General features: G+C 43.1%; 2 protein-coding genes across 2 annotated transcripts in view; one reads left to right on the forward strand and one right to left on the reverse strand.

Annotated features, from left to right (window-relative positions):
• Positions 1 to 5,097, forward strand: part of IGFBP7 (insulin like growth factor binding protein 7) — a 37,877-nt gene extending 32,780 nt beyond the window's left edge. The window contains exons 3-5 of the mRNA XM_070742117.1: positions 2,081 to 2,197; positions 4,353 to 4,476; positions 4,939 to 5,097. Of these exons, the coding sequence (XP_070598218.1) occupies positions 2,081 to 2,197; positions 4,353 to 4,476; positions 4,939 to 4,958 (261 nt within the window). The 3' untranslated portion in view covers positions 4,959 to 5,097. The remainder of the gene's footprint in view (positions 1 to 2,080; positions 2,198 to 4,352; positions 4,477 to 4,938) is intronic.
• POLR2B (RNA polymerase II subunit B) overlaps positions 5,098 to 26,534 on the reverse strand; it is a 45,605-nt gene continuing 24,168 nt past the window's right edge. Inside the window, exons 14-25 of the mRNA XM_070742116.1 lie at positions 25,793 to 25,947; positions 23,708 to 23,906; positions 23,419 to 23,587; positions 20,153 to 20,249; positions 19,017 to 19,111; positions 17,183 to 17,433; positions 16,712 to 16,801; positions 14,839 to 14,946; positions 14,261 to 14,374; positions 13,015 to 13,175; positions 8,157 to 8,352; positions 5,098 to 5,363 (exon numbers count right to left, since the gene is read on the reverse strand). Of these exons, the coding sequence (XP_070598217.1) occupies positions 5,274 to 5,363; positions 8,157 to 8,352; positions 13,015 to 13,175; positions 14,261 to 14,374; positions 14,839 to 14,946; positions 16,712 to 16,801; positions 17,183 to 17,433; positions 19,017 to 19,111; positions 20,153 to 20,249; positions 23,419 to 23,587; positions 23,708 to 23,906; positions 25,793 to 25,947 (1,725 nt within the window). The 3' untranslated portion in view covers positions 5,098 to 5,273. The remainder of the gene's footprint in view (positions 5,364 to 8,156; positions 8,353 to 13,014; positions 13,176 to 14,260; positions 14,375 to 14,838; positions 14,947 to 16,711; positions 16,802 to 17,182; positions 17,434 to 19,016; positions 19,112 to 20,152; positions 20,250 to 23,418; positions 23,588 to 23,707; positions 23,907 to 25,792; positions 25,948 to 26,534) is intronic.

A 26,534-nucleotide genomic window follows, 5' to 3' on the forward strand; every position in this document is an offset into this window, starting at 1 on the left:
TCAGACAGCCTTAGGGTTGAGAGTGAGAAATAAACTTGAGAGGAAGATGGATAAATGGTTTGGGATATGACATCATGGGTGTACAATGTCCAGATGCCGATTGAAACACAAGGCAATAATGGAAGGATTGAATGGAGGCTGAACTGATAATTAGGGTGGTTACAAAAATAGGATTTCAGATACTGTACTCTTACAACGGGGCTATTTTCCAAGATACGTAACAGAGTAGCAAGGGAATTACAGAGAGAAGTGAAACAGGGCTATTTTATCCCTTCTGCCAAGAAGCCAACTATATTCGGCTCTTCCACAATTGTCAGAAGAAGCAATTTAAACTATTTCTACTGTAACTTTGGGAACTGGTACCTCTGTTGGCCTCTTTCCATTTTTCCATCCCTCTACCCTCTGCAATTTTTTCTTTTACTAGTCATATCAGGGACAATATTAAAACTGCTATTTATAAATCATGCTCTTTGAGCAGAGAAGATTAAAAGAAAATGTTAAGTTACTCTAATATCCACAAAGAAGTGGTTGTGTTTCATTTGTGTTCCTTTAAAGCACCTCCCACAATTCTCTCCAGTGGGGTCATTACCAAGCTTAGTAAAGTTGGCCTTCAGCTGATAGATTGCAGGGGAACATTGTTGCCTATTTTTGGCAAGAATATGGAAATAGGTTTTGATGTTTCCTTCCAGTTTAATATTCCCTCCTGGTTTCCCTGTCAACCAGGTCCAACCTTACCTAGCTACCCTCTGCTTGACCAACCAGCTGCTGGCACATCAGAGCTCTCTTCTGACTTACTACTTCTAAATTATTGCCTTGCTTGACCTTTCTAACTCAAGGGGATAGAGTGATACCAATCACAAATACTGTTCTCATTTCAGTGATCTTATTTCTGATCAATAAGCTATTTGTCAGAAGGGAAGAGCACCTAAAAATGCCTATTTGTCAAAATATTTGAGGGCAATTTGTATGTTTTTAATATGTTTTTATTATTTAAAAGATTTCTACAATTCTGGACAGCTAGCAACAATGATAAAAACATTAGAAAAGAAGAGACTGCTTTGATTTGAACTCTTGAATTCACTCATTCTCTTACTTTACCCAGTAAAGAAATGAGTTTCTAATGCCTGGGTGATAAAAATATTATCCAGGCAATAAAATGTCCTTTGTAGGGAAAACACAAAATAAGCAGATAATTGTTTATATTCCCATGGCTGCTTTTCATTAGTCACATTGGTTACTTTCTCTGAGCAACTGGCAACTCTCCCTACAATATTATATAAGCAATCATCTTTTTTTTAAAAATGCAGCTCATTGTATAGCTCAGGAAAATTTGCTTTTTAGGAAATAGTAGTTTATTCTAAAACCCATTGGGTCTCCTGAAAATAATGTGTGCTCTTAACCAACATATTCAGTATAGAACGTCTGAAATGTTTTAACTAAATGGTATATTAAACACCCACGTTTCCAAGTCTTTACTTCCATCAGGAGTATCCAACCTTGGCAAATTGAGACTTATGGCTTAATAATAATAATAATAATTTATTAGATTTGTATGCCTCCCCTCTCCGAAGACTCGGGGAGGCTCACAACAGTAATAAAAACAGTATAACAATGGAACAAATCTAATAATAAAAATTATATTAAAAACCCCAACTGTTAAAAAACCATACAGCACATACATACCAAACATAAAACATAAGAAAGCCTGGGGGAGATGTCTTAGTTCCCCCATGCCTGGCAATATAGGTGGGTCTTGAGTAACTTGTGAAAGACAAGGAGGGTGGGGGCCGTTCTAATCTTCCGGGGGAGTTGATTCCAGAGGGCCGGGGCCGCCACAGAGAAGGCTCTTCCCCTGGGGCCCGCCAAACAACATTGTTTGGTCGACGGGACCCAGAGAAGGCCAACTCTGTGGGACCTTATCGGCCACTGGGATTTGTGCGGTAGAAGGTGGTTCCGGAGGTATTCTGGTCCAATGCCATGAGGAATTCTAGGAGTTGAAGTCCACAAGCTATAAAGTTACCAAGCTATAAAGTTACCAAGGTGACACACCCCTGATGCCATCCTTTCTTCTCTTATACAGGTAACAAGGGGACAATATAGTGTCCAAAGAGTGGAACTTCTTCCAGGAGACCGAGACAATTTAGCTGTTCAGACTCGTGGTGGTCCCGAAAAACACGAGGTGACAGGGTGGGTGCTGGTAAGTACAATTCTGTTTCAAACTATACTGTCATTTTGAGAATTTTGCAGCAAGTAGAGAAGTTTTTCTTCTTGGAGGTTGTTTGGGAGGAATGTCGGCACATCATGAGGTAAATGACATGTTGGCTTTTCAGGTTGAACAATTAGCTTTCACCTAAGAATTAATATATGCCATAATATATTACCATTATGACATCAACTGTCCAATTTGTATGCAAAATTAGTGAACTGCAGGTCTGCATCTAAAGAATATACTGTACTGCCAATATTGCATCCAGATAGAGAACTCTTAATAGGCCCAAGGATGGAACCTGCTGTATTTTGTTGAGGGGGGGAGAGGGAGAGATTCATTTTTTTATTGTCCTTAATTGATCAGAGAAGGAATATTTACTTCATATCTTCTAAGTATAATGCAAAACCCAAGTACCGTATGTTGAGTGTTTTGTAAAATGAAGTAGCTTTGCCCCGTGCCATTTGTCCTTTATACCATATCATCCACAAAATGCAAAGGTTGAAAAATGCTTAACACATAAAATTCAAATCATTGTATCTGCTAATCAGCCCTTATCATAAGAAACTTCTTTTTCCACAGGGACACTTAATCCCACTTCTCCACCTCCCCCAAAATATATGCTAAAATCTTTTTGCTAAGGCACATTACATTTGTTTTCTGATATTCACCATTTTTGTTTCCTACCAGAATTCCATTTTGGGGTTTACAGCTGTGCAAAGGGACTTGTTTTTGCATATTAAAGTGGACTGTCAGAGTCAAAGCCAAACTGTGGATATAGATTGTTACAATCCAAGCATACATGCATTCATATACTGCTCCAAAAAATAAAGGGAACACTCAAAGAACACATCCTAGATCTGAATGAATGAAATATTCTCACTGAATACCTTGTTCTGTACAAAGTTGAATGTACACAACAACAGGTGAAATTCAGTGTTGCTTCCTAAGTGGATAGTTTGATTTCATAGGTTTGATTTACTTGGAGTTATATCGTGTTAAGTGTTCCTATTTTTTGAGCAGTGTATATACTTTCCTATGTAATAGCATAAGAGGGAGATGCAATATTAGAAACATCCATAAAGAGAAGAACTCCCTGCCATACTCAGATCCAATTATGAGAACATCTCCATGAAAATGGTTTTCGGAGCTGCTTATTTGGACCAGAATACCTCCGGAACCACCTTCTACCACACGAATCCCAGCGGCCGATAAGGTCCCATAGAGTTGGCCTTCTCCGGGTCCCATCGACCAGACAATGTTGCTTGGCAGGCCCCAGGGGAAGAGCCTTCTCTGTGGCGGCCCTGGCCCTCTGGAATCAAGTCCCCCGGAGATTAGAATGGCCCCCACCCTCCTTGTCTTTCGCAAATTACTCAAGACCCATCTTTATCGCCAGGCATGGGGGAACTAAAACATCTCCCCCAGGCTGTTATATTTTATGTTTGGTATGTATGTGCTGTATGGTTTTTTAATTGTTGGGGTTTTATATATCTTTTTTTAAATTAGATTTGTTCTAGTGTTCTATTGCCTTATTACTGTTGTGAGCCGCCCCGAGTCTTCAGAGAGGGACAGCATGCAAATCTAAGAAATTATTATTAAATTATTATTATTATTTGTTTCTAGAAGGTTCACCATGTCTTTCTTCTCCCTACTCCATATAAGACCGCCAGGCAGACAAAGATCAGAAAATATAAGGATCAATGTTAGCATCTGATACTATTGTCTTTAGTCTCAAATGCTTTCCACTATTGGCAACAATTGTTGAAGCTGTTCTTAATCCTTTTGGAATTAGTACCTAATGGAGACATAACAGAGACATGATGACAGAGTGATTAGAATGCAGTATTGCAGGCTAACCTCACTGCTCACTGCCAGGAGTTCTCTCCTGATTGGCTCAGGGTTGACTCAGCCTTCCATCCTTCCAAGATCAGAAAAATGGGGACCCAGATTGTTGGGGGCAATATGCTGATACTGTAAACCACTTAAGAGAGGGCTCTAAGGCACTACGAAGTATTATATAAGTTTAAGTGCTATTGCTATTACTAACAAGATTAATTAAAGAACATTCAGGGACATAGCATGTATGATACAAGGATATTATCAATAACCTTGAGGAATGCAATTAACTAAGACTCTACTCCAACAGATATCTCCATTGAGCAATGATGATGCTGGAGAATATGAATGTCACGCATCTAACTCTAAAGGAGAAGCCACAGCTTCTGGAAAAATTACTGTGGTAAATTCCTTAAACGAAATACCTGCAAAAGGTATGTAGGTCTGCATAAGCACTCCCTTTTCTATTGGATCTGGTTAAGAAAAATCAAATAGCTTGGGCTGATTATTAATTGGTAATATGCTTTGTCATAATTTGTGCCCAAAATAAGTGTTTCACATCTTTGCAAGCTTCAACTGGCTTAATGTTATTGTAAACCATCTCCCCCATGAAATGTTTGCTCCATCTGGTGGTACCGAGGAATCCCTTTTATGTTCCCCCACTATCAGCAACCTCTGAAAAAGAAGTCAAATGCAGAAAAAAGTTTGCTTACTTGTTATCTATGATTTCAAATGAATCAGAAATAACTGTGAAGGAAGAAGGAATTGTTATCTATTTCTGCTATTTTTCTTGCTTTAAGGAAATACCTTTGATTATTTCTACAGCAACTCATTTCTATGGAATGCATCTCAAGAATAACATGCATTCTTAAAGCAAAATCTCATTTTCTTTGTAGGTGAAAGTACTGAGCTGTAAAAGATGAACCATATATTCCACATATTGGGAGAGTGCCTTTCATCTATAACAAGTTTATTTTTTGGAAAACTCACAACCAGCCATGTAGTCCCTTAATTTCTACTATTTTCGCTGTAATTTCAATAAAGTATTAAGCGAATGTCTGGAAAGCTTTTATTTCTATTTACAGAAAACATGAAATTCACACATTCATAATCTGGAAGCAAAAAACCCCTTCCAATAAAAAACCAACACCTGTTGGGATTTAAAACACATTTTAAAAGAAAGTTTAAAGTAGGCAGTACACATTCCGGGAAAAGATAAATTCTTTGAAGACTACGCGCTCATCATTCGAGGGGCAATACTCATTGACATCAGTTCTTGGAAAAGTAGTTTGCAGGCATACGGCATCCTCACCAGAGAAATCTTGGGGGGGAAACAAAAAATTGACCTATGTTAGCAAAAACATTTTATTTCAGAAAGTATTCTATATATTTGCTTTAAAAAATGCAACATCCACAGATGGGGTTAGGGAGCTCAGAAAAGAACTCCATGAAATAATTTTTGAAAGGCTTCAAGGTTTTTGAACGTAACGGTGATAAAAAAATATTTGGGAACAAATCAGGGAATGTGAGAAAATTTAGAAAGTCCCTGCTCAATACTGGCCAAGCTTCACTGGAGAGGTGTGATGGAATATGGACCTGGAGGAAAGATGTTTTTGGAAGAGTTTGGCAACAGAGAACTTTCCCAGAGAGAGGCACCTAAGATTAGGGAGTGGGGGGGAGGGGAAGTTGGCTGCATAGCTAGAGGTATAACAAGCAGGAAGAGGGAGATTATGATCCCCTTACTAGATAAATGGTCAAAGCAATGGAAACTGCAGTTTAATGTTTCCAAATGTAAAATAATGCACTTGGGGAAAAGGAATCTTCAATCTGAGTATTGTATTGGCAGTTCTGTGTTAGCAAAAACTTCAGAAGAGAAGGATTTAGGGGTAGTGATTTCTGACAGTCTCAAAATGGGTGAACAGTGCAGTCAGGTGGTAGGGAAAGCAAGTAGAATGCTTGGCTGCATAGCTAGAGGTATAACAAGCAGGAAGAGGGAGATTGTGATCCCCTTATATAGAGCGCTGGTGAGACCGCATTTGGAATACTGTGTTCAGTTCTGGAGACCTCACCTACAAAAAGATATTGACAAAATTGAACGGGTCCAAAGACGGGCTACAAGAATGTTGGAAGGTCTTAAGCATAAAACGTATCAGGAAAGACTTAATGGACTCAATCTGTATAGTCTGGAGGACAGAAGGAAAAGGGGGGACATGATCGAAACATTTAAATATGTTAAAGGGTTAAATAAGGTCCAGGAGGGAAGTGTTTTTAATAGGAAAGTGAACACAAGAACAAGGGGACACAATCTGAAGTTAGTTGGGGGAAAGATCAAAAGCAACATGAGAAAATATTATTTTACTGAAAGAGTAGTAGATCCTTGGAACAAACTTCCAGCAGACGTGGTAGATAAATCCACAGTAACTGAATTTAAACATGCCTGGGATAAACATATATCCATCCTAAGATAAAATATAGAAAATAGTATAAGGGCAGACTAGATGGACCATGAGGTCTTTTTCTGCCGTCAGACTTCTATATTTCTATGTTTCAGGGTAGCCACACTGTAGAATCTCCTGGGATATAACTAGTATGTTAGTAAGCTATAAATTTAGTTTGGCAAGGTTCAGTTGATTTGCTGTAAGTAAATAGGGAACTGAACTTGATTGCTTTTCAACTGTGTCTTCTCTGGGCTTGGGCCTGACAGAAAAAAAATCTTCTGTGTACAGTATGTTGCAGACAAGAAAGCCAATTTCTTCAATGTCGATTGCCCCCTAAGCTGGGCGAGGAAGGATTTAAAGATGAGGTAAACACTGAGTGCTAGGGATTATTGAAGTGTACATTAAAGCAGTGTTTCCCAACCTTGGCAACTTGAAGATATTTGGACTTCAACTCCCAGAATTCCCCAGCCAGCGAATGCTGGCTGGGGAATTCTGGGAGTTGAAGTCCAAATATCTTCAAGTTGCCAAGGTTGGGAAACACTGCATTAAAGGGGCCCTTGACCTCCAGCCACTGTTTGGAATCTGAGTCCTCTTTCTCTCTCACCCACACAAAGAGAGAGGCAAATCTACATGTCGATTTAAAGTGAAGTAGAGCTTGGCATTGTCCTCATTTTAAGTATTAAAGGCACAGTTTAAAGTATTTTTGTAATACTGTTAAGAGGACAGCATTTTCAGCATTTTAAAATTCAATGGCATTGTTTCAGAAATTTTCTTAACTCTTCCGAAGGGATGGGAGAATATTTATGCTGTCCCTCTTGCAGCTAGTGACCTTGATTATATTGTAATTCATGGTAGATAACATAGCATAGGCAAGTATTGGAAAAAGTGCCTCAAGGTGTTGTGGTTGGCTCTGGCCCAGCTCCTGCCCCAAGGACTCTGGATGTGGGGGAGACATCCACATGCTGCAGGCCTGTTTTGCCCCCGGTGGAATCTGCTGATGAAGGCTCCTCTGTCCAAGAAGACATGAGTGACAGGGAGGAGGAGAGTGTGCCAGACAGCTCAGAAGGAGATCAATTATCTAGCTCCTCCTTGGATTCAGAACAAGAGTTAATGAGCAGAGCGATGCATAGGCAACAACAACTGAGAGATTATTATCAAAGAAAATGAGGCCACCTGTGGTTGGGTGGGGCTGTGGTACTTAGTGAGGCTGCTATAAATAGCAGCCTGTGGATTTGGCCGTTGTGGAGGATTATCTGATCATTGTGTTTCATGCCTGCTTTGCTGACTTTGACCTTTGTGTGCTGATTTTCCCCCACTTTGAAACTAAACCAGAGCAAAGGGTGTTTCACTTTGTGAAAGAAGAAGGACTGTGAATTGCCTCACAGCTGCAAGCTAAGTATCACAGAACTGATAAGGGACTTGTACAAATTACCAATTTGTTTGGAGACAAATGCTCTTTGCTATACAAAAAGAATGCTTCGTTTATTTGCATTTTTCAGTATAAAGAACATTGTTTTGAATTTTCAAACGTGTGTGTGTCTGAAATTGTATCTGTGCATTTTTGGGAGGATTCTACCAGAGAGCTCGACAGAACATAAGGTGAGACGGAAGATAAAAGTTAGACAGAGAGAAAAATGAAATGGAATGGGCAGCATTTTCCTGCCCTCTTTACAAACCTGTGTCTTATTACGACACCCCCTGCATTCATAGGTGTGGGTCCGCGTGTTTGCTATTGCCATTAGCCCACACAAGTTGCATACGTGAACCTGATATGGATCTGAGGCTTCAAACAATCTTTCCCTTAGGAACTGTGCTGCTCCGTGAGCAATCTGACAGTCTCGTTCCATCTCTCCAAACCGAAGACCTCCATCGCTGCGAGGGAAAAGAGAAAAAAAATCAGGTTCACTTTTTTATTTTTCCAAATTAGAATAAACTACCCAATTGTAAAACCGAGTCAACTGACAACGAGTCAGTCGAGGTGACTGGGGCTAAACGTCTTTGTCCATCTGTCTGGGAGAAGTTTGACTTAGTGACACCTAAGGAAGTGGACAAGGCCATTGGAGCTGTGTGTTCCGCCACCTGTCTACTGGATCCGTGTCCTTCTTGGTTGGTTTCGGTCAGTCGAGAGGTGACACGGAGCTGGGTCCGGGAGATTGTCAACGCCTCCTTGGGGAGTGGGTCCTTTCCGGCTCCTTATAAGGAGGCACTTGTGCGCCCCCTCCTCAAGAAGCCTTCCCTGGACCCAGCCATACTCAATAACTACCGTCCAATCTCCAACCTTCCCTTTATGGGGAAGGTTGTTGAGAAAGTGGTGGCACTTCAGCTCCAGCGGTCCTTGGAAGAAGCCGATTATCTAGGTCCTCAACAGTCTGGATTCAGGCCCGGCTACAGCACGGAAACTGCTTTGGTCGCGTTGATGGATGATCTCTGGCGGGCCCAGGACAGGGGCTTGTCCTCTGTCCTGGTGCTTCTTGACCTCTCAGCGGCTTTCAATACCATCGACCATGGTATCCTTCTGCACCGACTAGAGGGGTTGGGAGTGGGAGGCACTGTTCTTCAGTGGTTCTCCTCATACCTCTCTGGTCGGTCGCAGTCGGTGTTAGTAGGGGATCAGAGGTCGACCTCTAGGTCTCTCCCTTGTGGGGTGCCTCAGGGGTCGGTCCTCTCCCCCCTGCTATTTAATATCTACATGAAACCGCTAGGTGAGATCATCCAAGGGCATGGGGTGAGGTATCATCAATACGCCGATGATACCCAGTTATACATCTCCACCCCATGTCCAGCCAACGAAGCAGTGGAAGTGATGGGCTGGTGCCTGGAGGATGTTAGGGCCTGGATGAGTGTCAACAAGCTCAAACTCAACCCAGACAAGACAGAGTGGCTGTGGATCTTACCTCCCAAGGACAACTCCATCTGTCCGTCCATTACCCTGGGGGGAGAATCACTGGCCCCCTCAGAGAAGGTTCGCAACTTGGGCGTCCTGCTCGATCCACAGCTCACATTAGAGAAACATCTTTCAGCTGTGGCGAGGGGGACGTTTGCCCAGGTTCGCCTGGTGCACCAGTTGCGACCCTACTTGGACCGGGAGTCACTGCTCACGGTCACTCATGCCCTCATCACCTCGAGGCTTGACTACTGTAACGCTCTCTACATGGGGCTACCTTTGAAAAATGTTCGGAAACTTCAGATCGTGCAGAATGCAGCTGCGAGAGCAATCATGGGCTTTCCCAAATATGCCCATGTCACACCAACACTCCGCAATCTGTATTGGTTGCCGATCAGTTTCCGGTCACAATTCAAAGTGTTGGTTATGACCTATAAAGCCCTTCATGGCACCGGACCAGATTACCTCAGGGACCGCCTTCTGCTGCACGAATCCCAGCGACCAGTTAGGTCCCACAGAGTGGATCTTCTCCGGGTGCGTCAACTAAGCAATGTCGCCTGGCGGGACCCAGGGGAAGAGCCTTCTCTGTGGCGGCCCCGGCCCTCTGGAACCAACTCCCCCCAGAGATTAGAACTGCCCCCACCCTCCTTGCCTTTCGTAAACAACTTAAAACCCACCTCTGCCGCCAGGCATGGGGGAATTGAGATCCTCTTTCCCCCTAGGCCTTTACAATTCTATGCATGGTATGTATGTATGTATGTTTGGTTTTTATATTAATTGATTTTTAATCATCAATACCAAATTACTATTGTACACTGTTTTATTGTCGCTGTTAGCCGCCCCGAGTCTCTGGAGAGGGACGGCATACAAATCCAATAAATAAATAAATAAATAAATAAATTGGGCTGCCTGTTATTCCTGCCCCCCAAATTAATGTAAGAAGCTACTAGAGGAGAAAACCAGCTCATGTACCAAAAATGCTCCTAATGAAATGAAGTCTTAAAACACAAAACAGTGTCCAGGAGGAAAGCATTTTAAAATTCCCTGATATTTTCAACATTTCCCTGTAACTTGCAATCTATTTAAGGCACGGTCGTAGATGACGCCATACCAAACGGCTGAGCTGTGGAGAAATACAGTGATCCCCCGGGTATTGCGATCCCGATCATTGCGAAACGGCTATATGGCGATTTTGCAACCCGGAAGTGAAAACACCATCTGCGCATGCGCGCCCTTTTTTCTATGGGCACGCATGCGTAGATGGCGCCGGGCAGATCAGCTGCTGGGCGGCTTCCCTAGGTCTTCCCCCTCTTGCTGGCGGGAGGGCGAGTGGCGGGCATCAGCGAGGAGTTTCCCCACCGCCCACGCAAACTCCTCGCTGCCGCTCGCCCGCCCACGCCGTTCATTCTCGCCGCTTCCCAGCTGACTCCTGAAGCAAATTGGCTTCAGGAATCAGCTGGGAAGCGGCGCGAGCGAACGGCTTGTCCGCCGCCTGCCTGCCCGCGCGCCCGCCCTTCGCCCGCCCACGCCGTTCATTCTCGCCGCTTCCCAGCTGAGTCCTGAAGCGAATTGGCTTCAGGACTCAGCTGGGAAGCGGCGCGCGCGAGCGAACGGCTTGTCCGCCGCCTGCCTGCCCGCGCGCCCTTCGCCCGCCCACGCCGTTCATTCTCGCCACTTCCCAGCTGAGTCCTGAAGCGAATTGGCTTCAGGACTCAGCTGGGAAGCGGCGCGCGCGAGCGAACGGCTTGTCCGCTGCCTGCCTGCCCACGCGCCCGCGCGCCCTTTGCCCGCCCACACCGTTCATTCTCGCAGCTTCCCAGCTGAGTCCTGAAGCGAATTGGCTTCAGGACTCAGCTGGGAAGCGGCACGCGCGAGCGAACAGCTTGTCCGCCGCCTGCCTGCCCACGCGCCCGCCCTTCGCCCGCCCTTCGCCCGCCCACGCCGTTCATTCTCGCCACTTCCCAGCTGAGTCCTGAAGCGAATTGGCTTCAGGACTCAGCTGGGAAGCGGCGCGCGCGAGCGAACGGCTTGTCCGCCGCCTGCCTGCCCACGCGCCCGCGCGCCCTTCGCCCGCCCACACCGTTCATTCTCGCAGCTTCCCAGCTGAGTCCTGAAGCGAATTGGCTTCAGGACTCAGCTGGGAAGCGGCACGCGCGAGCGAACAGCTTGTCCGCCGCCTGCCTGCCCACGCGCCCGCCCTTCGCCCGCCCTTCGCCCGCCCACGCCGTTCATTCTCGCCGCTTCCCAGCTGAGTCCTGAAGCGAATTGGCTTCAGGACTCAGCTGGGAAGCGGCGCGAGCGAATGGCGTGGGCGGGCGAAGGGCGGGCGAGCGGCAGCGAGGAGTTTGCGTGGGCGGTGGGGAAACCCCAATCTTCGGCTCCTTGCTGCTGCGGAAGTAAAAACACCATCTGCGCATGCGCATACTTCGCGAAAAACCGGTCATTGTGAGGTGTCCTGGAACGGAACCCTCGCAATGATCGGGGGATCACTGTATTGGTAGCTGAGGAAGCAAGTTGTTGCCACAGTTAGGCTCATTTTTGCTTGGCTCTGCCAGGCAGTGCAATCCGTTGTTGTTGTTTTTTTTACATGATTTTTCCCTGACTTTTTAACATTTTAATGTGTCCCCCCCCCCGATTTATTCAGTTTTTTTCACTAATTCCCTGATAATACCCTGATATTTCCCGAACCACCAATTTCCCTGATAATTCCATGATTTCCCTGTTTTCCAGGTTTGATTGATTTGATTTGATTTATTGGATTTGTATGCCGCCCCTCTCCGGAGACTCCGGGCGTCTAACAACAATAATAAAACAGTATACACAATAATCCAATAGTAAAAACAATTAAAAACCCATTAAAGTAAAAACCAAACATACATTCAGACATACCATGCATAAAGTCATTAAGGCCCAGGGGGAAAGAGCATCTCAATTCCCCCATGCCTGACGGCAGAGGTGGGTTTTAAGTAGCTTACGAAAGGCGAGGAGGGTGGGGGCAAATCTAATCTCTGGGGGGAGTTGGTTCCAGAGGGCCGGGGCTGCCACAGAGAAGGCTCTTCCCCTGGGTCCCGCCCAGCGGCATTGTTTAGTTGACGGGACCCAGAGAAGACCCACTCTGTGGGACCTAACTGGTCGCTGGGATTCATGCAGCAGAAGGCAGTCTTGTAGGTACCCTGGTCCGGTGCCATGAAGGGCTTTATAGGTCATAACCAACACTTTGAATTGTGACCGGAAATTGATCGGCAACCAATGCAGACTGTGGAGTGTTGGTGTGACATGGGCATATTTAGGAAAGCCCATGATTGCTCTCGCAGGTGCACCCTGACGAGACATACCAGAAGCTCCAAAGAAATGCTACATATGCACATTGTCAATGCAAGACAGGCTAAGGAAATTAATTTAAAAAGACAATATATTTCTTAAGAATATATCTTAACACTCTCATCTGGGCTGCTAGCATTTCTGGTCTTATTATTTTTCTAACCCTCATAGTTGCAAATAATACCACTAAAGCCTATAAAAAGACCTGGGGAAAAAACCCAGAAACGGGGGTCATTTTCCAGTAAATTTTCTAAGGATTAGAGCTTCAATACCTCACACTAAAATAAAGACAAATTGCAAAGCGTAATAAGCAGGCATCTATTTCTTACCGAGATCGACCTTCCATAGGTTGCCTGTTAAGGATCTGAATAGGCCCTCTTGCCCTGGAATGAATTTTATCATCTACCATGTGTTTTAGCCGCTGATAGTAAGTGGGGCCAATAAAGATCTGGGAGGTGATTTTGCGACCAGTAAAGCCGTTGTACAGAATCTGCAAAAAAGTAATTGCGCCTGTTATAATAGCCTATCAGTGCAGGGAACAGTCAGAATGAGACTTATCACTCATTGATTGTATCAGATTATTATTATTATTATTATTATTATTATTATTATTATTATTATTATTATATTATTATTATTATTATTATTATTATTATTATTATTATTATTATTATTAATTAGATTTTTATGCCGCCCCTCTCCGCAGACTCGGGGCGGCTCACAACAGTGATAAAAACAATACATGGTAACAAATCTAATAATTAAAATCTAAAATAATAGTTTTACATTAAAAAGTCTAAAAAGAAAAAGACCCCAATACAGTGTTCCCTCGATTTTCGCGGGTTCGAACTTCACGAAAAGTCTATACCACGGTTTTTCAAAAATATTAATTAAAAAATACTTCGCGGGTTTTTCCCTATACCACGGTTTTTCCCACCCGATGACATCATATGTCATCGCCAAACTCTCGTCTGCTTTTAATAAATATTTTTTTTAATAAACTTTAATAAATAAACATGGTGAGTAATAATCTAAATGGTTGCTAAGGGAATGGAAAATTGCAATTTAGGGGTTTAAAGTGTCAAGGGAAGGCTTGTGATACTGTTCATAGCCAAAAATAGTGTATTTACTTCCGCATCTCTACTTCGCGGAAATTCAACTTTCACGGGCGGTCTTGGAACGCATCCCCCGCGAAAAGCGAGGGAACACTGTATATAAAAACATACACACAGTTATATCATACACAAAACTACACAGGCAAGGGGAGGTCTGAGTTTCCCCCATGCCTGACAGCAGAGGTGGGTTTTAAGAAGTTTATGAAAGGCAAGGAGGGTGGGGGCAATCGTAATCTCTGGGGGGAGCTGATTCCAGAGGGTTGGAGCCGCCACAGAGAAGGCTCTTCCCCTGGGTCCCGCCAGACAACATTGTTTAGTCGACGAGACCCGGAGAAGACCAACTCTGTGGGACCTAACCGGCCGCTGGGATTCGTGTGGCAGAAGGCGGTCTCACGGATAACCTGGTCTGGTGCCATGAAGGGCTTTATAGGTCATAACCAACACTTCATTTCCTCATTACCTCATTTCCTCTCAAATGATACCCATAATCAGACAGCAAGTTTGAAATCTTCTGCACATTGACTGCATCATTAAAAGGTGTAGCGTCACCTATCTCCCCTTTATTTGCTGATACCTGGAAAGGAGGAAGAAGAGGTTAGCAATTATTACACTATTATTCATAATAACTGTCTAAAATGTAACTGGGAAGGTTATATTCGAACTCCCACTGAAGTGTAGAGCTCACAGAATCACTTTACTTAAATTGAAGGGCTTCTGAGAGTCAAAAATCAGAGGAATGGGGACTTTGTAGTACTTACTCTGGCTTCCTTAGAGGAAGGAAAGAGCAAACATATAAACTGAACATTAAAGGGATTTTAAATCATATGGAAATGTAGAGATTTGTGTTTCCCCAGCACCTAGATTAATGCCGAGGGCCAGAGAGTTAGCTTTTTAATTTGAAAATAAAATGGCTCCAGATTGCAAGAGATAAAAACAATCTGATTCCACCTTGGCTGGGTATGTTAGTCAGAGATGCCCCTGGAAGGTTTCAAAGAGAGCACGATGTAGAATATCTCAGTTCCAAGCAGAGAGACCTACCTTTCCCTGAAGACACTCAATCAAGTGACCAATGGTCATTCGCGAAGGGATAGCATGGGGATTGATAATGATATCAGGAGTTATACCTTCACAGGTAAACGGCATATCCTAAAAATGAAAACAGATCAGAATCGTAACGTTTTCCACACCACCATTTTTTTCTTAATTATAGTTTGCTGAATCTACAGGCCCTGCTGGATTTTTTTTTTTTATATGTCACAAAATAAACTATACAACTTCTTTATTTTATTACCTGATCATATCAGGCATGTGATGAGTTATGAATTTCCCATTATACTCTATATAATCATGGATAAGTTGAGTTTTAAATGCCATTATAAACTTTTAAAAAAGGAATTCGACTTATCTGCAGAAGGGCCTATCACTGATCAAAGGAAATTCTTGTTTAATAATCATTATTGAGATCGGCAAATCAGTCCTTAAGCAGTCTTTAAATCAAAACTCATGACCAAAGTTGTGCTTAAGATTTTACTTCAGTTTACTCTTGTTTTATCCTAAACAGCTGAGAGCCCAACGAGAAGGAAGCATTTCAGAATTTGACTCTCAAGGAAGCTATAAAAAAGGCAAATGTTATATCTGTTTTTCCTCATTTCCACCCTTTGGATTGCTCATCTCAGCACTGGGATAATTAGCAAAGGGACATTCGAATTTACTTTCATTGGAGAGGGATTACATGGGAATAAACAGACACATGAATGCAATTTCCCAGGAAGTGGAGAAAAGTCCTTGGTGCGAAACTGATTCATGTTTTGTCAACTTCAGGGAACAGCTGGAAAATTTGCCTTAGCACTTTTCAGGGATATGCTGCACTGGGGAAAAAAGAAACTCAGGAAGAGAGAGCTTACTTAGGCAATCTTCCCTGCTCTGCAAGTGGTGATGGGAGAAAAAATGGGTCAGGCACAGAACAACACATACTGACTTAAATGGTAAACACATGACTGAGATACCGCAGTTAAATGTCTATGGAGATTTCTCAGTCATCCAGGTCATGGTGGCCCCAAAGGAGCTTTTTCAAGAAGCAACTGGATTTTCTGGTTTTAATTTGAAGACATTTTGCTTCTTACCCAAGAAGCATTTTTCAGCTCTGACTGGATGGTGGGGAATGGAAGGATTTATACATTTTGAAGACAGTTGGTCATTTGCATTATTTTAGCGAGTCGTTAAGGCCACCTGGAGGTTTATCTGTGTTGTGAGGGTCACCTGAGTAGTGCAAATGGGTGTGGAGCCTTATTGGAATGTTGAAAGGACTGTGTTGTAGACTGGAGATAGATGATGTCATATCTTTCCCCTTCTGTTGAGAGAGGGCTGTTCAATCTATTATGTCAACTATGTCAAAATTGAGCAGCCTTCACTCAACAAGTGACCCTGACAACACAGATAAAGCAACTGATATATTCTAAGAAGTGTAAAAACCAAGGTGATATTTCAAATCCAATCAACTAACATAGAAACATAGAAGACTGACAGCAGAAAAAGACCTCATGGTCCATCTAGTCTGCCCTTATACTATTTTTTGTATTTTAATCTTAGGATGGATATATGTTTATCCCAGGCATGTTTAAATTTAGTGACTGTGGATTTACCAACCACGCCTGCTGGAAGTTTGTTCCAAGGATCTACTACTCTTTCAGTAAAATAATATTTTCTCATGTTGCTTTTGATCTTTCCCCCAACTAACCTCAGATTGTGTCCCCTTGTTCTTGTGTTCACTTTCCTATTAAAAACACTTCCCTCCTGAACCTTATTTAACCCTTTGACATATTTAAATGTTTCGATCGTGTCCCCCCTTTTCCTTCTGTCCTCCAGAGCATGATATATCCTCTACATCAAAAACAAAATAGGAGGCATTTACCTCTTGCCTGTATTGGATACCACAGGTACCTTTCTGACCATGTCTACTAGCAAATTTATCTCCAATCTGTGGTATTCGGACAGACCGCACCTGGAGAGATAAAATCATAACAATCTATTACACCAACATGAAACTGATTTGCAACAGCTGATGGGGCGATGGGACAAGTATAGGGCGAGTAGGATCCAAGACCAAGTTATAAGAAACAAGTTGGAATCACTCTATAACATGTAAAGAAATATTTCACTCTTGGGTTTAAAAGATTTATACAAGAAATACCCCCAACTGGTGGTGGGGTACGATCGATTGTCTGGTGGTGGGATCACTGAGCACATGTTATATGTTGTGTGTGTGTTTTATATTATAAAAATCAATAAAAATATTAATTTAAAAAACCCAATCTATTACACCAACTATTCACAAATTCTGGATTTGTTCTTGCAGACATGTTTACATAACTCCTAAACTTACTCTTATTTTACAAAACTTGTAACCTTCCTGGTTCAAGGTAATCATGACCTGGTCAACGATACCAGTTTCACTAGTTCGTAGGAAAGTGCTGCAATCCCTTTTGGTGTAGCGACGATTGGTGCTGTCCAGTTCGTCTTCGTTCTCAGGCAAAGTTACTGTCTTGCCAATGATGACATCATCTCCTGAGACACGTACGCCAGGGGCAATCAAACCATCATCGTCCAGCTTGTCATAGATGGCATGCCTCATCCCTGAGAAGAAGACAACAACGTTACGTGCTTCCAGATGAGGGCTTCTGCTTGTTCCCCTTTTCTAACAGGACAGAGGTCCTCAAATGTAGCAACTTTCTCCAGAATTCAGAGAGTTGAAGTCCACAAGTCTTAAAGTTACCAAGATTGAGGATCCCTGTAATAGGATAATATATCAAGGCTTTGATTTGTTTGCCAGTGCCAGTCTGAATTAAGAAAACTCAATTAGTGCTAGATCCCCTTTTTAGACTAATTTATTTATTTTATTTATTTTATTAATCAGATTTGTATGCCGCCCCTCTCCGCAGACTTGGGGCGGCTCACAGCAATAATAATACAATGAAAACAAATCTAATATTTAAGTTAATTTAAAAAAAACCAATTTAGAAACCAATCATACATACTAGCATACCATGCATAAATTTTATAAGCCTAGGGGGAGGGAAAATGTCAATTCCCCCATGCCTGACGACAGAGGTGGGTTTTAAGGAGCTTACGAAAGGCTAGGAGGGTGGGGGCAACTCTGATATCTGGGGGGAGTTGGTTCCAAAGGGTCGGGGCCGCCACAGGGAAGACTCTTCCCCTGGGGCCCGCCAAACGACATTGTTTGGTTGACGGGACCCGGAGAAGGCCAACTCTGTGGGACCTAACTGGTTGCTGGGATTCGGGCGGCAGAAGGCGGTCCCGGAGAAATTCTGGTCCGGTGCCATGAAGGGCTTTATAGGTCATAACCAACACTTTGAATTGTGACCGGAAACTGATCGGCAACCAATGCAGACTGCGGAGTGTTGGTGTGACATGGGGATATTTAGGAAAGCCCATGATAGCTCTCGCAGCTGCATTCTGCACGATCTGAAGTTTCCGAACACTTTTCAAAGGTAGCCCCATGTAGAGAGCATTACAGTAGTCGAGCCTCGAGGTGATGAGGGCATGAGTGACTGTGAGCAGTGACTCCCGGTCCAAATAGGGTCGCAACTGGTGCACCAGGCGAACCTGGGCAAACGCCCCCCTCGCCACAGCTGAAAGATGTTTCTCTAATGTGAGCTGTGGATCGAGGAGGACGCCTAAGTTGCGAACCCTCTCTGAGGGGGTTAGTGATTCCCCCCCCCCCAGGGTGATGGACGGACAGATGGAATTGTCCTTGGGAGGCAAAACCCACAGCCACTCCGTCTTATCCGGGTTGAGTTTGAGTCTGCTGATACCCATCCAGACCCCAACAGCCTCCAGGCACCGGCACATCACTTCCATTGCTTCGCTGACTGGACAAGGGGTGGAGATGTAAAGCTGGGTATCATCTGCATATTGATGATACCTCACCCCATGCCCTTGGATGATCTCACCTAATGTTACATATGCATTAACTTTGGAGTCTTCGGAGAAGGGAGGCACACAAATCTAATAAATAATAATAATAATAACTCTGTGGCCATCAGTGACAATGACAGGTAAGGCAGGATCACTCACTTGTAGCCCCCTTGAAATCATATTCTTCTTTGCCAATAGCATAAATGTATGAAACTTAGGAAATTCTATGACTGAGCAGTTATCTACCATCTCTGTCTTCACGACATGTTCCTATTTCTTACCCTGGCATGTTTCACGACTGGGTTTCTCAAATATTTCTTCTTGGTCGAATCCTTTTTTGGATTCCTGTTCTTTATAAGAGCGATAGAACACAGATCTAAGGGAAGAGAGGAGTGACACCATCAGCCCCAAGTCAAGTAGCACACTTTTAGTTCAGGTTGAGGCATGATCTAACATTCTTCAGCAGCAGGATGACATGTTGACGTACATTAGCAAAATATCCACTGGGGATTGGAAGCCACGACCACAACTAACCTTTAATCTAAAAGTGTAGCAAAAAGGTGAGTCTCTGACAATAAAAGAAAAAAAAATACTTGATGATTAACACCCAGAAAGAACACACTTAATTGAAGTGAAATATTTGATACAACAGATCTCAAGAAAAAATACCAAGAATGCTTCAAAACTAATGGTCTACTTCTTATAAGCATGTGAAATACTGTATTTTTTTGAGTATAAGATGCACCTTCCCCCCCCCCCCCATGGCTGAAAATTTGTGTCCGTCTTATACTCCGAATGAAGCTTTTTTCCTTTTTTTTAAAGCTTTTCCCCCCAGCTCTCACCAGGTTCTAATGATCTTCCCGGCTCTTCCTGCTTGCAAGATTTTATCATTGCTACTCCAAAGAAGCCCTATGTCTTTGCAGGCTGATTTCCATTGCTAATCCCTCCGAAGATTCCCCCCCCCCCCAGCCCTAACCAGGGTATAAGATAATGTGCTGAAACTGACCAGACTAAGGACGCTAGAAGGATAAATAATAATTAATAATAATAATAATTTATTAGATTTGTATGTCTTGAGTAATTTACGAAAGACAAGGAGGGTGGGGACAGTTCTAATCTCTGGGGGGAGTTGATTCCAGAGGGCCGGGGCCGCCACAAAGAAGGCTCTTCCCATGGGGCCCGCCAAACGACATTGTTTAGTTGACGGGACCTGGAGAAGGCCAACTCTGTGGGATCTTATCGGTTGCTGGGATTCGTGCGGTAGCAGGCAGTTCCGGAGGTACTGGTAGGTAGATTCCCCCCCCCCCCATTTTCCTCCCCCAAAACTAAGGTACGTCTTATACTCCAAAAAAATACGGTAGTTCTTTAACAGGGAAATAGAAATGTGGCAAGATGTGAAATATTTAACAAGCCAAACCTGAAAAAACCTCTGTCAACAGCAGAGCGGTTCATGATAACAGAGTCTTCTTGATTATATCCTGTATATGAAGCTATGGCAACTATAGAGTTGATGCCTGTAAGAGATTCAAGAATATACTTCAATTATACACATTCATTCATTCATTTATTTATTTATTGGATTTGTATGCTGCCCCTCTCCGCAGACTCGGGGCGGCTAACAACAGCAATAAAACAGTATATAACAAAATCCAATACTAAGAACAGTTAAAAACCCATTATATAAAAACCAATCATATATACAAACATACCATGCATAAAATTGTAAAGGCCTAGGGGGAAGTGTATCTCAGTTCCCCCATGCCTGGCGGCAGAGGCTTTAAGCAGCTTTTGAAAGGCAAGGAGGGTGGGGGCAATTCTAATCTCTGGGGGGAGTTGGTTCCAGAGGGCCGGGGCCACCACAGAGAAGGCTCTTCCTCTGGGTCCCGCCAAGCGACATTGTTTGGTTGACAGGTCCCGGAGAAGACCCACTCTGTGGGACCTAGCTGGTCGCTGGGATTCGTGCAGCAGAAGGCGGTCCCTGAGGTAATCTGGTCCGGTGCCATGAAGGGCTTTATAGGTCATAACCAACACTTTGAATTGTGACCGGAAACTGATCGGCAACCAGTGCAGACTGCGGAGTGTTGGTGTAACATGGGCATATTTGGGGAAGCCCATGACTGCTCTCGCAGCTGCATTCTGCACGATCTGAAGTTTCCGAACACTTTTCAAAGGTAGCCCCATGTAGAGAGCATTACAGTAGTCGAACCTCGAGGTGATGAGGGCATGAATAACTGTGAGCAGTGACTCCCGGTCCAAATAGTCACAACTGGTGCACCAGGCGAACCTGGGCGAACGCCTCCCTCGCCACAGCTGAAAGGTGTTTCTCTAATGTGAGCTGTGGATCGAGGAGGACGCCCAAGTTGCGGATGCTCTCTGAGGGGGTCAATGATTTCCCCCCCAGGGTAATGGATGGACAGATGGAATTGTCCTTGTGAGGCAAGACCCACAGCCACTCCATCTTGTCTGGGTTGAGTTTGAGTTTGTTGACACCCATCCAGGCCCCAACAGCCTCCAGGCACCGGCACATCACTTCCACATATTCTTTTTATTTTACAGATTGAGTATGAATGCCAAATAAACTCTAATTTCTCAGTAATTATATGCTGTTCTCTACAGCATGATAGGATGGGCATATAAACACACCCCGTGATCTTGTATGGTATAGCCTGGTGTTATCACAAGAAGATAGCTTTGTGAGGAGCAGGTGTGGAATTTGCTTACACTTTCACATATTTCTTCAACTATGTCCTTGAGAATTGTCTCCAAACCCTGTTCATTTGCTACCCATACTGAAAGACGGCGACATCTTTGTGCATAAACATTCCAAGAATTTAAAACTGGCTAATTAGATCATTGTTGAAACTTTTATAAATATTTTATGCTTGTTAAAAATGAAAAACAAACAGTGCAAAAATGTAATAAGAATGTGCACACCCAAATACAAGAAATAACAGAGATAGATATGAACAAGACACAGAGACAAAGAATGCATCATTTAAGGAACAAGTTAAGAAATATTTCAAAGTTGTAATATTTTTCCTTTGTGGTACAGACATACCGGAGCGAATGCTTTGCAATGTATTAATGAAACCTAATTTATTAAAGGTATGGGGAAAGTGCGGGGAAGTCCTGCACTAGTGAAGGTTCGCATGCGCCTGTGCGCGTGAGCTCCCCATTCCATTGCCAGCCCGCCACGGACTTCAAATAGGCTTGGCACCGGACCATCCGCGGAGGACGGTGCCAGGGTGGCAGCAGCTCCCTCTCCTGTGTTTATTGTTGGCGCCTCCCGCCAGGGTGGGGATTCCGCCCGGAGGAGGCGGTCTCTGTGCCCACTCGCTGAGGCACCTCCGCATCCGAAGCCGGAGCAACAGAGGCGAGAACGTCCCCCTCAATCTCATCTCACCCAAGGTAATGGAAGGCCTGCCGAAAGCCAAGCCGGGCACAACACACAAACATACACACACACACCCCCGCCTCCTCCTCCTCTTTGAGTTGCCGGTTCCCATTTTCTGAATGGGGATTGAATGGGAGTCCGGGGTCAGAGGATAGAGGCTTGTTGGGCGAGTCCTCCACAGGGAGAGAACAGGGAAGGTGAAAGAGGGAAGAGAGAGAGAGAAGTGGAGAGAAAGAAAGAAAAGGGAAAGAGAAGGGAAAAAGAGGGAGGGAAAGAGAAGTGGAGAGGAAGGAAGGAAGGAAGGGGGAGAAAGAGGGAGAGAAAAAGGGAGGGAGGGAAGAAGAGAGAGAGAGAAAGCAAGAGAGAGAGAGAGGGGGGAAGAAAGCAAAAGAGAGAGAGAGAGAAAATGAGAAGAAGGAAGGAGAAATGGAGGGAAAAGGAAGGAAGGAAGAATGAAATGAATGGAGGGACAGAGGAAGGAAGGACTTTTTTGGGGGGCTGTAATTTTTTTTACATTTTTCCCTAAAAATACATTCAAACAATATGTTTTACCATCTAATTTTCCATGAATAAAATGTGGTATTTTGTTAGTAACTAATATCAATCATCAAAAAAGTTGCAAAAGTATTTTTTCTAATGTTGTCATCCAGGTACATACTTTCCTTTTAATTAAATTCCCTCCTTATTGTTCCTTCAAAAAGTACAACACCAATTATAATTCTAACTTATTAACCATTATGCCAAAGTGCTACCTTCTTTCTTTATACATTTTTCTATAAACCAAGAAAACCTTGTATAACCAATCAGATTATTTGTTTTCTTTAACAAAAGAAAACAAAAAAACAAAACATAAACATATATGAATTTCAGACTTCTTCCCCACTCTAAATAGTACGTTCCCATTTTGTTTTTTACTTTAAAATAAGGTATATGCAGTGTGCATAGGGATTTGTTCATAGTTTTTTTTAATAGTCCGGCCCTCCAACAGTCCGAGAGAAAGTGAACTGGCCCCCTGTGTAAAAAGTTTGGGGACCCCTGCTCTAAAGCATGGCTCTCCAACCTTGGCAAAGGTTGAAGACTTGTGGACTTCAACTCCCAGGATTCCTCAGCCAGTTTTGCTGAGGAATTTTGCTCAGGAAACTTTCCTCAACTTTGCTGGCTGAGGAATTTGGGGAGCTGAAGTTCACAAGTCTTCAACCTTTGCCAAGGTTGGAGAGCCCTGATCTAAAGGTACACGTTTTATAATTGAAGGTTTTATACTTGCACTAATCAGCAACTTGCAATCATACCTGCTGGCAACTCTCTGAACCTCAAATATTCCATAGAACGTGTGGTCACAAGGGGCTTCTGAGGATAATATAAAACATGGGCCAGTGTATCCATACGGACATGGAAATTAGTGATATAAACTCCCATGGCTTGTTTTCCCATAGCAGATTGGTATGTATTTCTAGGAGACTATTAAAAAAGGAGAAATTGTATTAGAAATGAAAAAGACCTTCAAAATTAATGCATATCATTATTCCATTAAGTCATAAACTATTAATTTAAAATATTATAAAATAAAGTCAAACAAACCTGGTTGTGATCTGGAAACGGAATAATAGATGCACAAACTCCTAGAATCATGGAAGGGTGAATCTCACAGTGTGAATACGTGGAACAATATGCTACACCTTTCTCCTGCAAGTCATCTGGAGTCATAGCCAGCATAACAGTCTCCTCTTCTAGAGTATCAATGTATTCTACTACACCACTGGCCACCAAATCCTGCCAGCTAAACAAAATGAATTTTAATTAATGCAATTACATACAGAATTCTAAGAACAAACAATACAAATTTATATCTGAACTTCAAGAAAATGCATAGTGGTTAACGTAACGAAAAACTAAAAGTATAAGCATGCACATATGAATATTGTGATATTAACCATAATTTTGCCTCTTCAGGTACATTGATCCATTCCTTCGCTAATTTATGATTTTGTTTTGTTTTTGCCTAATGCATGTACAGTGGTACCTCGCTTCTCGAATGCCTTGGTTTTCGTACATTTCGGATACTGAACAAAATTTTCTGCAAAAATTTGCTTCGGTATCCGAACAAAAATTTGGATACTGAACAGAAAATTTTGTTTACTATCCGAAATGTAAGATCTGAGGGGACGAGGTGAGAGGGAATGGGAGTCAGAATCCTGACACGCCCTTCCTGGCCGCCCTCTTAACAGCCTCCCAGTCTCTACCTTGTAACTGCTCCAAGCTGCAGGAAGGGTAGGGCTGGCTGCAATACCGGCAGCTTCGGGGGGCTGCTTTCCTTAGCGGTTCAGTTGGTTACCTCCAGGCAGCTGCACCAACTTTTTCTTTCCTGGCGGCGGCGGCGGCTCCGGCGGCTTCCCTTCGAGGAGCAGCAGCAGCGTCAGGAATGTCACGTGATGAAGGGAAGCCGCCGGAGCCACCGCCGCCGGGAAAGAAAAAGTTGGTGCAGCTGCCTGGAGGTAACCAACTGAACCGCTAAGGAAAGTAGCCCCCCGAAGCTGCCGGTATTGCAGCCAGCCCTAGCCTTCCTGCAGCTTGGAGCAGTTACAAGGTAGAGACTGGGCGGCTGTTAAGAGGGCGGCCAGGAGGGGCGTGTCAGGATTCCGACTCCCATTCCCTCTCACCCCGTCCACTCAGATCTTTATCCCATAGGAAATAGAGGAAATACTGTAGATGTAATTGGTTCCCAACCAATTAAATCCATTTCCATTATTTCCTATGGGATAAATTAATTCGGTTCTCGACCAAATCGGTTCTCGACCACACTTCTGGAACAGATTGTGGTCGAGAACCGAGGTACCACTGTACTGCAGAAACCAATGTCTTGATTCCTTAGGATTCAGCCCCTTTCTAAACTTGCCATCTTAGCCGCCTAACCCATTAAAAATAGTGTACTGAATACTGTCCACACTCAACTCTGAACATAAGAATCTGTCATGAAACCATTGATCTAGCTGGCTGTCAAAAGATGGTTGCAAAATGGAATCTCTAATGCAACCTGGGAAAGAGATAGGAAAGTGCTGCAACATTCAAAAGTTAACATTTATTCCCTGTATTTTGCAGCTTGCATGTTTAACATACAGCATCTCTGGAGATTTCAAAGATGCCTTTCTTGTTTTCATGAATGAATGGGAATTGCAAGGAGGAATGCAAGCAGGTGTAAAAAGAACTACTTTTCGCAAGATCAGCAAATAGCGGCTCTGTACCACATCCAAGAGCAATACTCTCCAAAATGGTGGCAGGACTTGTTCCTAGTAGCACTTGAGTTGTACTACAGTAGCAAATTCAAATCACTCTAGAAAATGCCCAGCAAGTGTTTCAGACAAATCCTTTCTCATTCCTAAAACTGTACTGAAAAGAAAAGCTTTATTCACTTCTTGTATTGGTCCTTAGTTTAAACCATCAATAACATAAACAAACACTCTTTTCAATTCTTGCTCATTTCCACAAAACATTTTAGCGAACACAATTATCTTCAGAGTGGAACTTGTTTGCTTCTACACTTTCTTTAGCTAATTAATTAACTAATCCAATTAATGCCTGGAATTTTCTCTTCCAATGAAAAGTATCTTTCAGGAAAGACTGATACTAAACATACCACAAAAGGAGAACATCTGAGGATAACCCCACCTGTAGTTGTTATATTCACGTTCTTTCAATTGGTCAATATGCCTCTTCTTCAGTAACAATTTTTGTTTTTCCACAATTAGAAGTGGGCGGCAGATCCGACCAGCATCAGTATAAATGCGGATTTCTCGTTCCCTGATATCTCTGATCATGGACACCTGTGTGAGAAGACACAGTTCTCATAAACACTTTCAACTGGCCAATTTTGGCAGACCGACCGAAATATGGAAACACCATGTTCTCAGATCCCCCACCCCCACTCCCCAGGTATTTTGATGATTTAAAACAGAGTGATAATCTCTCTGAAAGTTATGTGTGGTTCAGAATGTTCACCTTGACTCTTCAGATACTCAGTTGATTTTATCTGACATCAGGATCTGATTATAATTGCCATTAAGCTACAAAAGCCTGCCTGAAGAGCACCATTTTCACAGCTTGCAAAATTCAATTTATTCAATTCAATTTATTGGATTTATATGCCGCCCCGAGTTTTCGGAGAGGGGCGGCATATAAATCCAATAAATTGAATTGAATAAATTGAATTTTGCAAGCTGTGAAAATGGTGCTCTTCAGGCAGGCTTTTGTAGCTTAATGGCAATTATAACCAGATCCTGATGTCAGATAAAATCAACTGAGTATCTGAAGAGTCAAGGTGAACATTCTGAACCACACATAACCTTCAGAGAGATTATCACTGTTTTAAATCATCAAAATTATACAGAATATAAATTAACAATGTCATTTG

The sequence above is a fragment of the Erythrolamprus reginae genome, chromosome 2 (genome assembly GCF_031021105.1).
Source record: "Erythrolamprus reginae isolate rEryReg1 chromosome 2, rEryReg1.hap1, whole genome shotgun sequence".
Taxonomy (NCBI): Eukaryota; Metazoa; Chordata; class Lepidosauria; order Squamata; family Dipsadidae; genus Erythrolamprus; species Erythrolamprus reginae.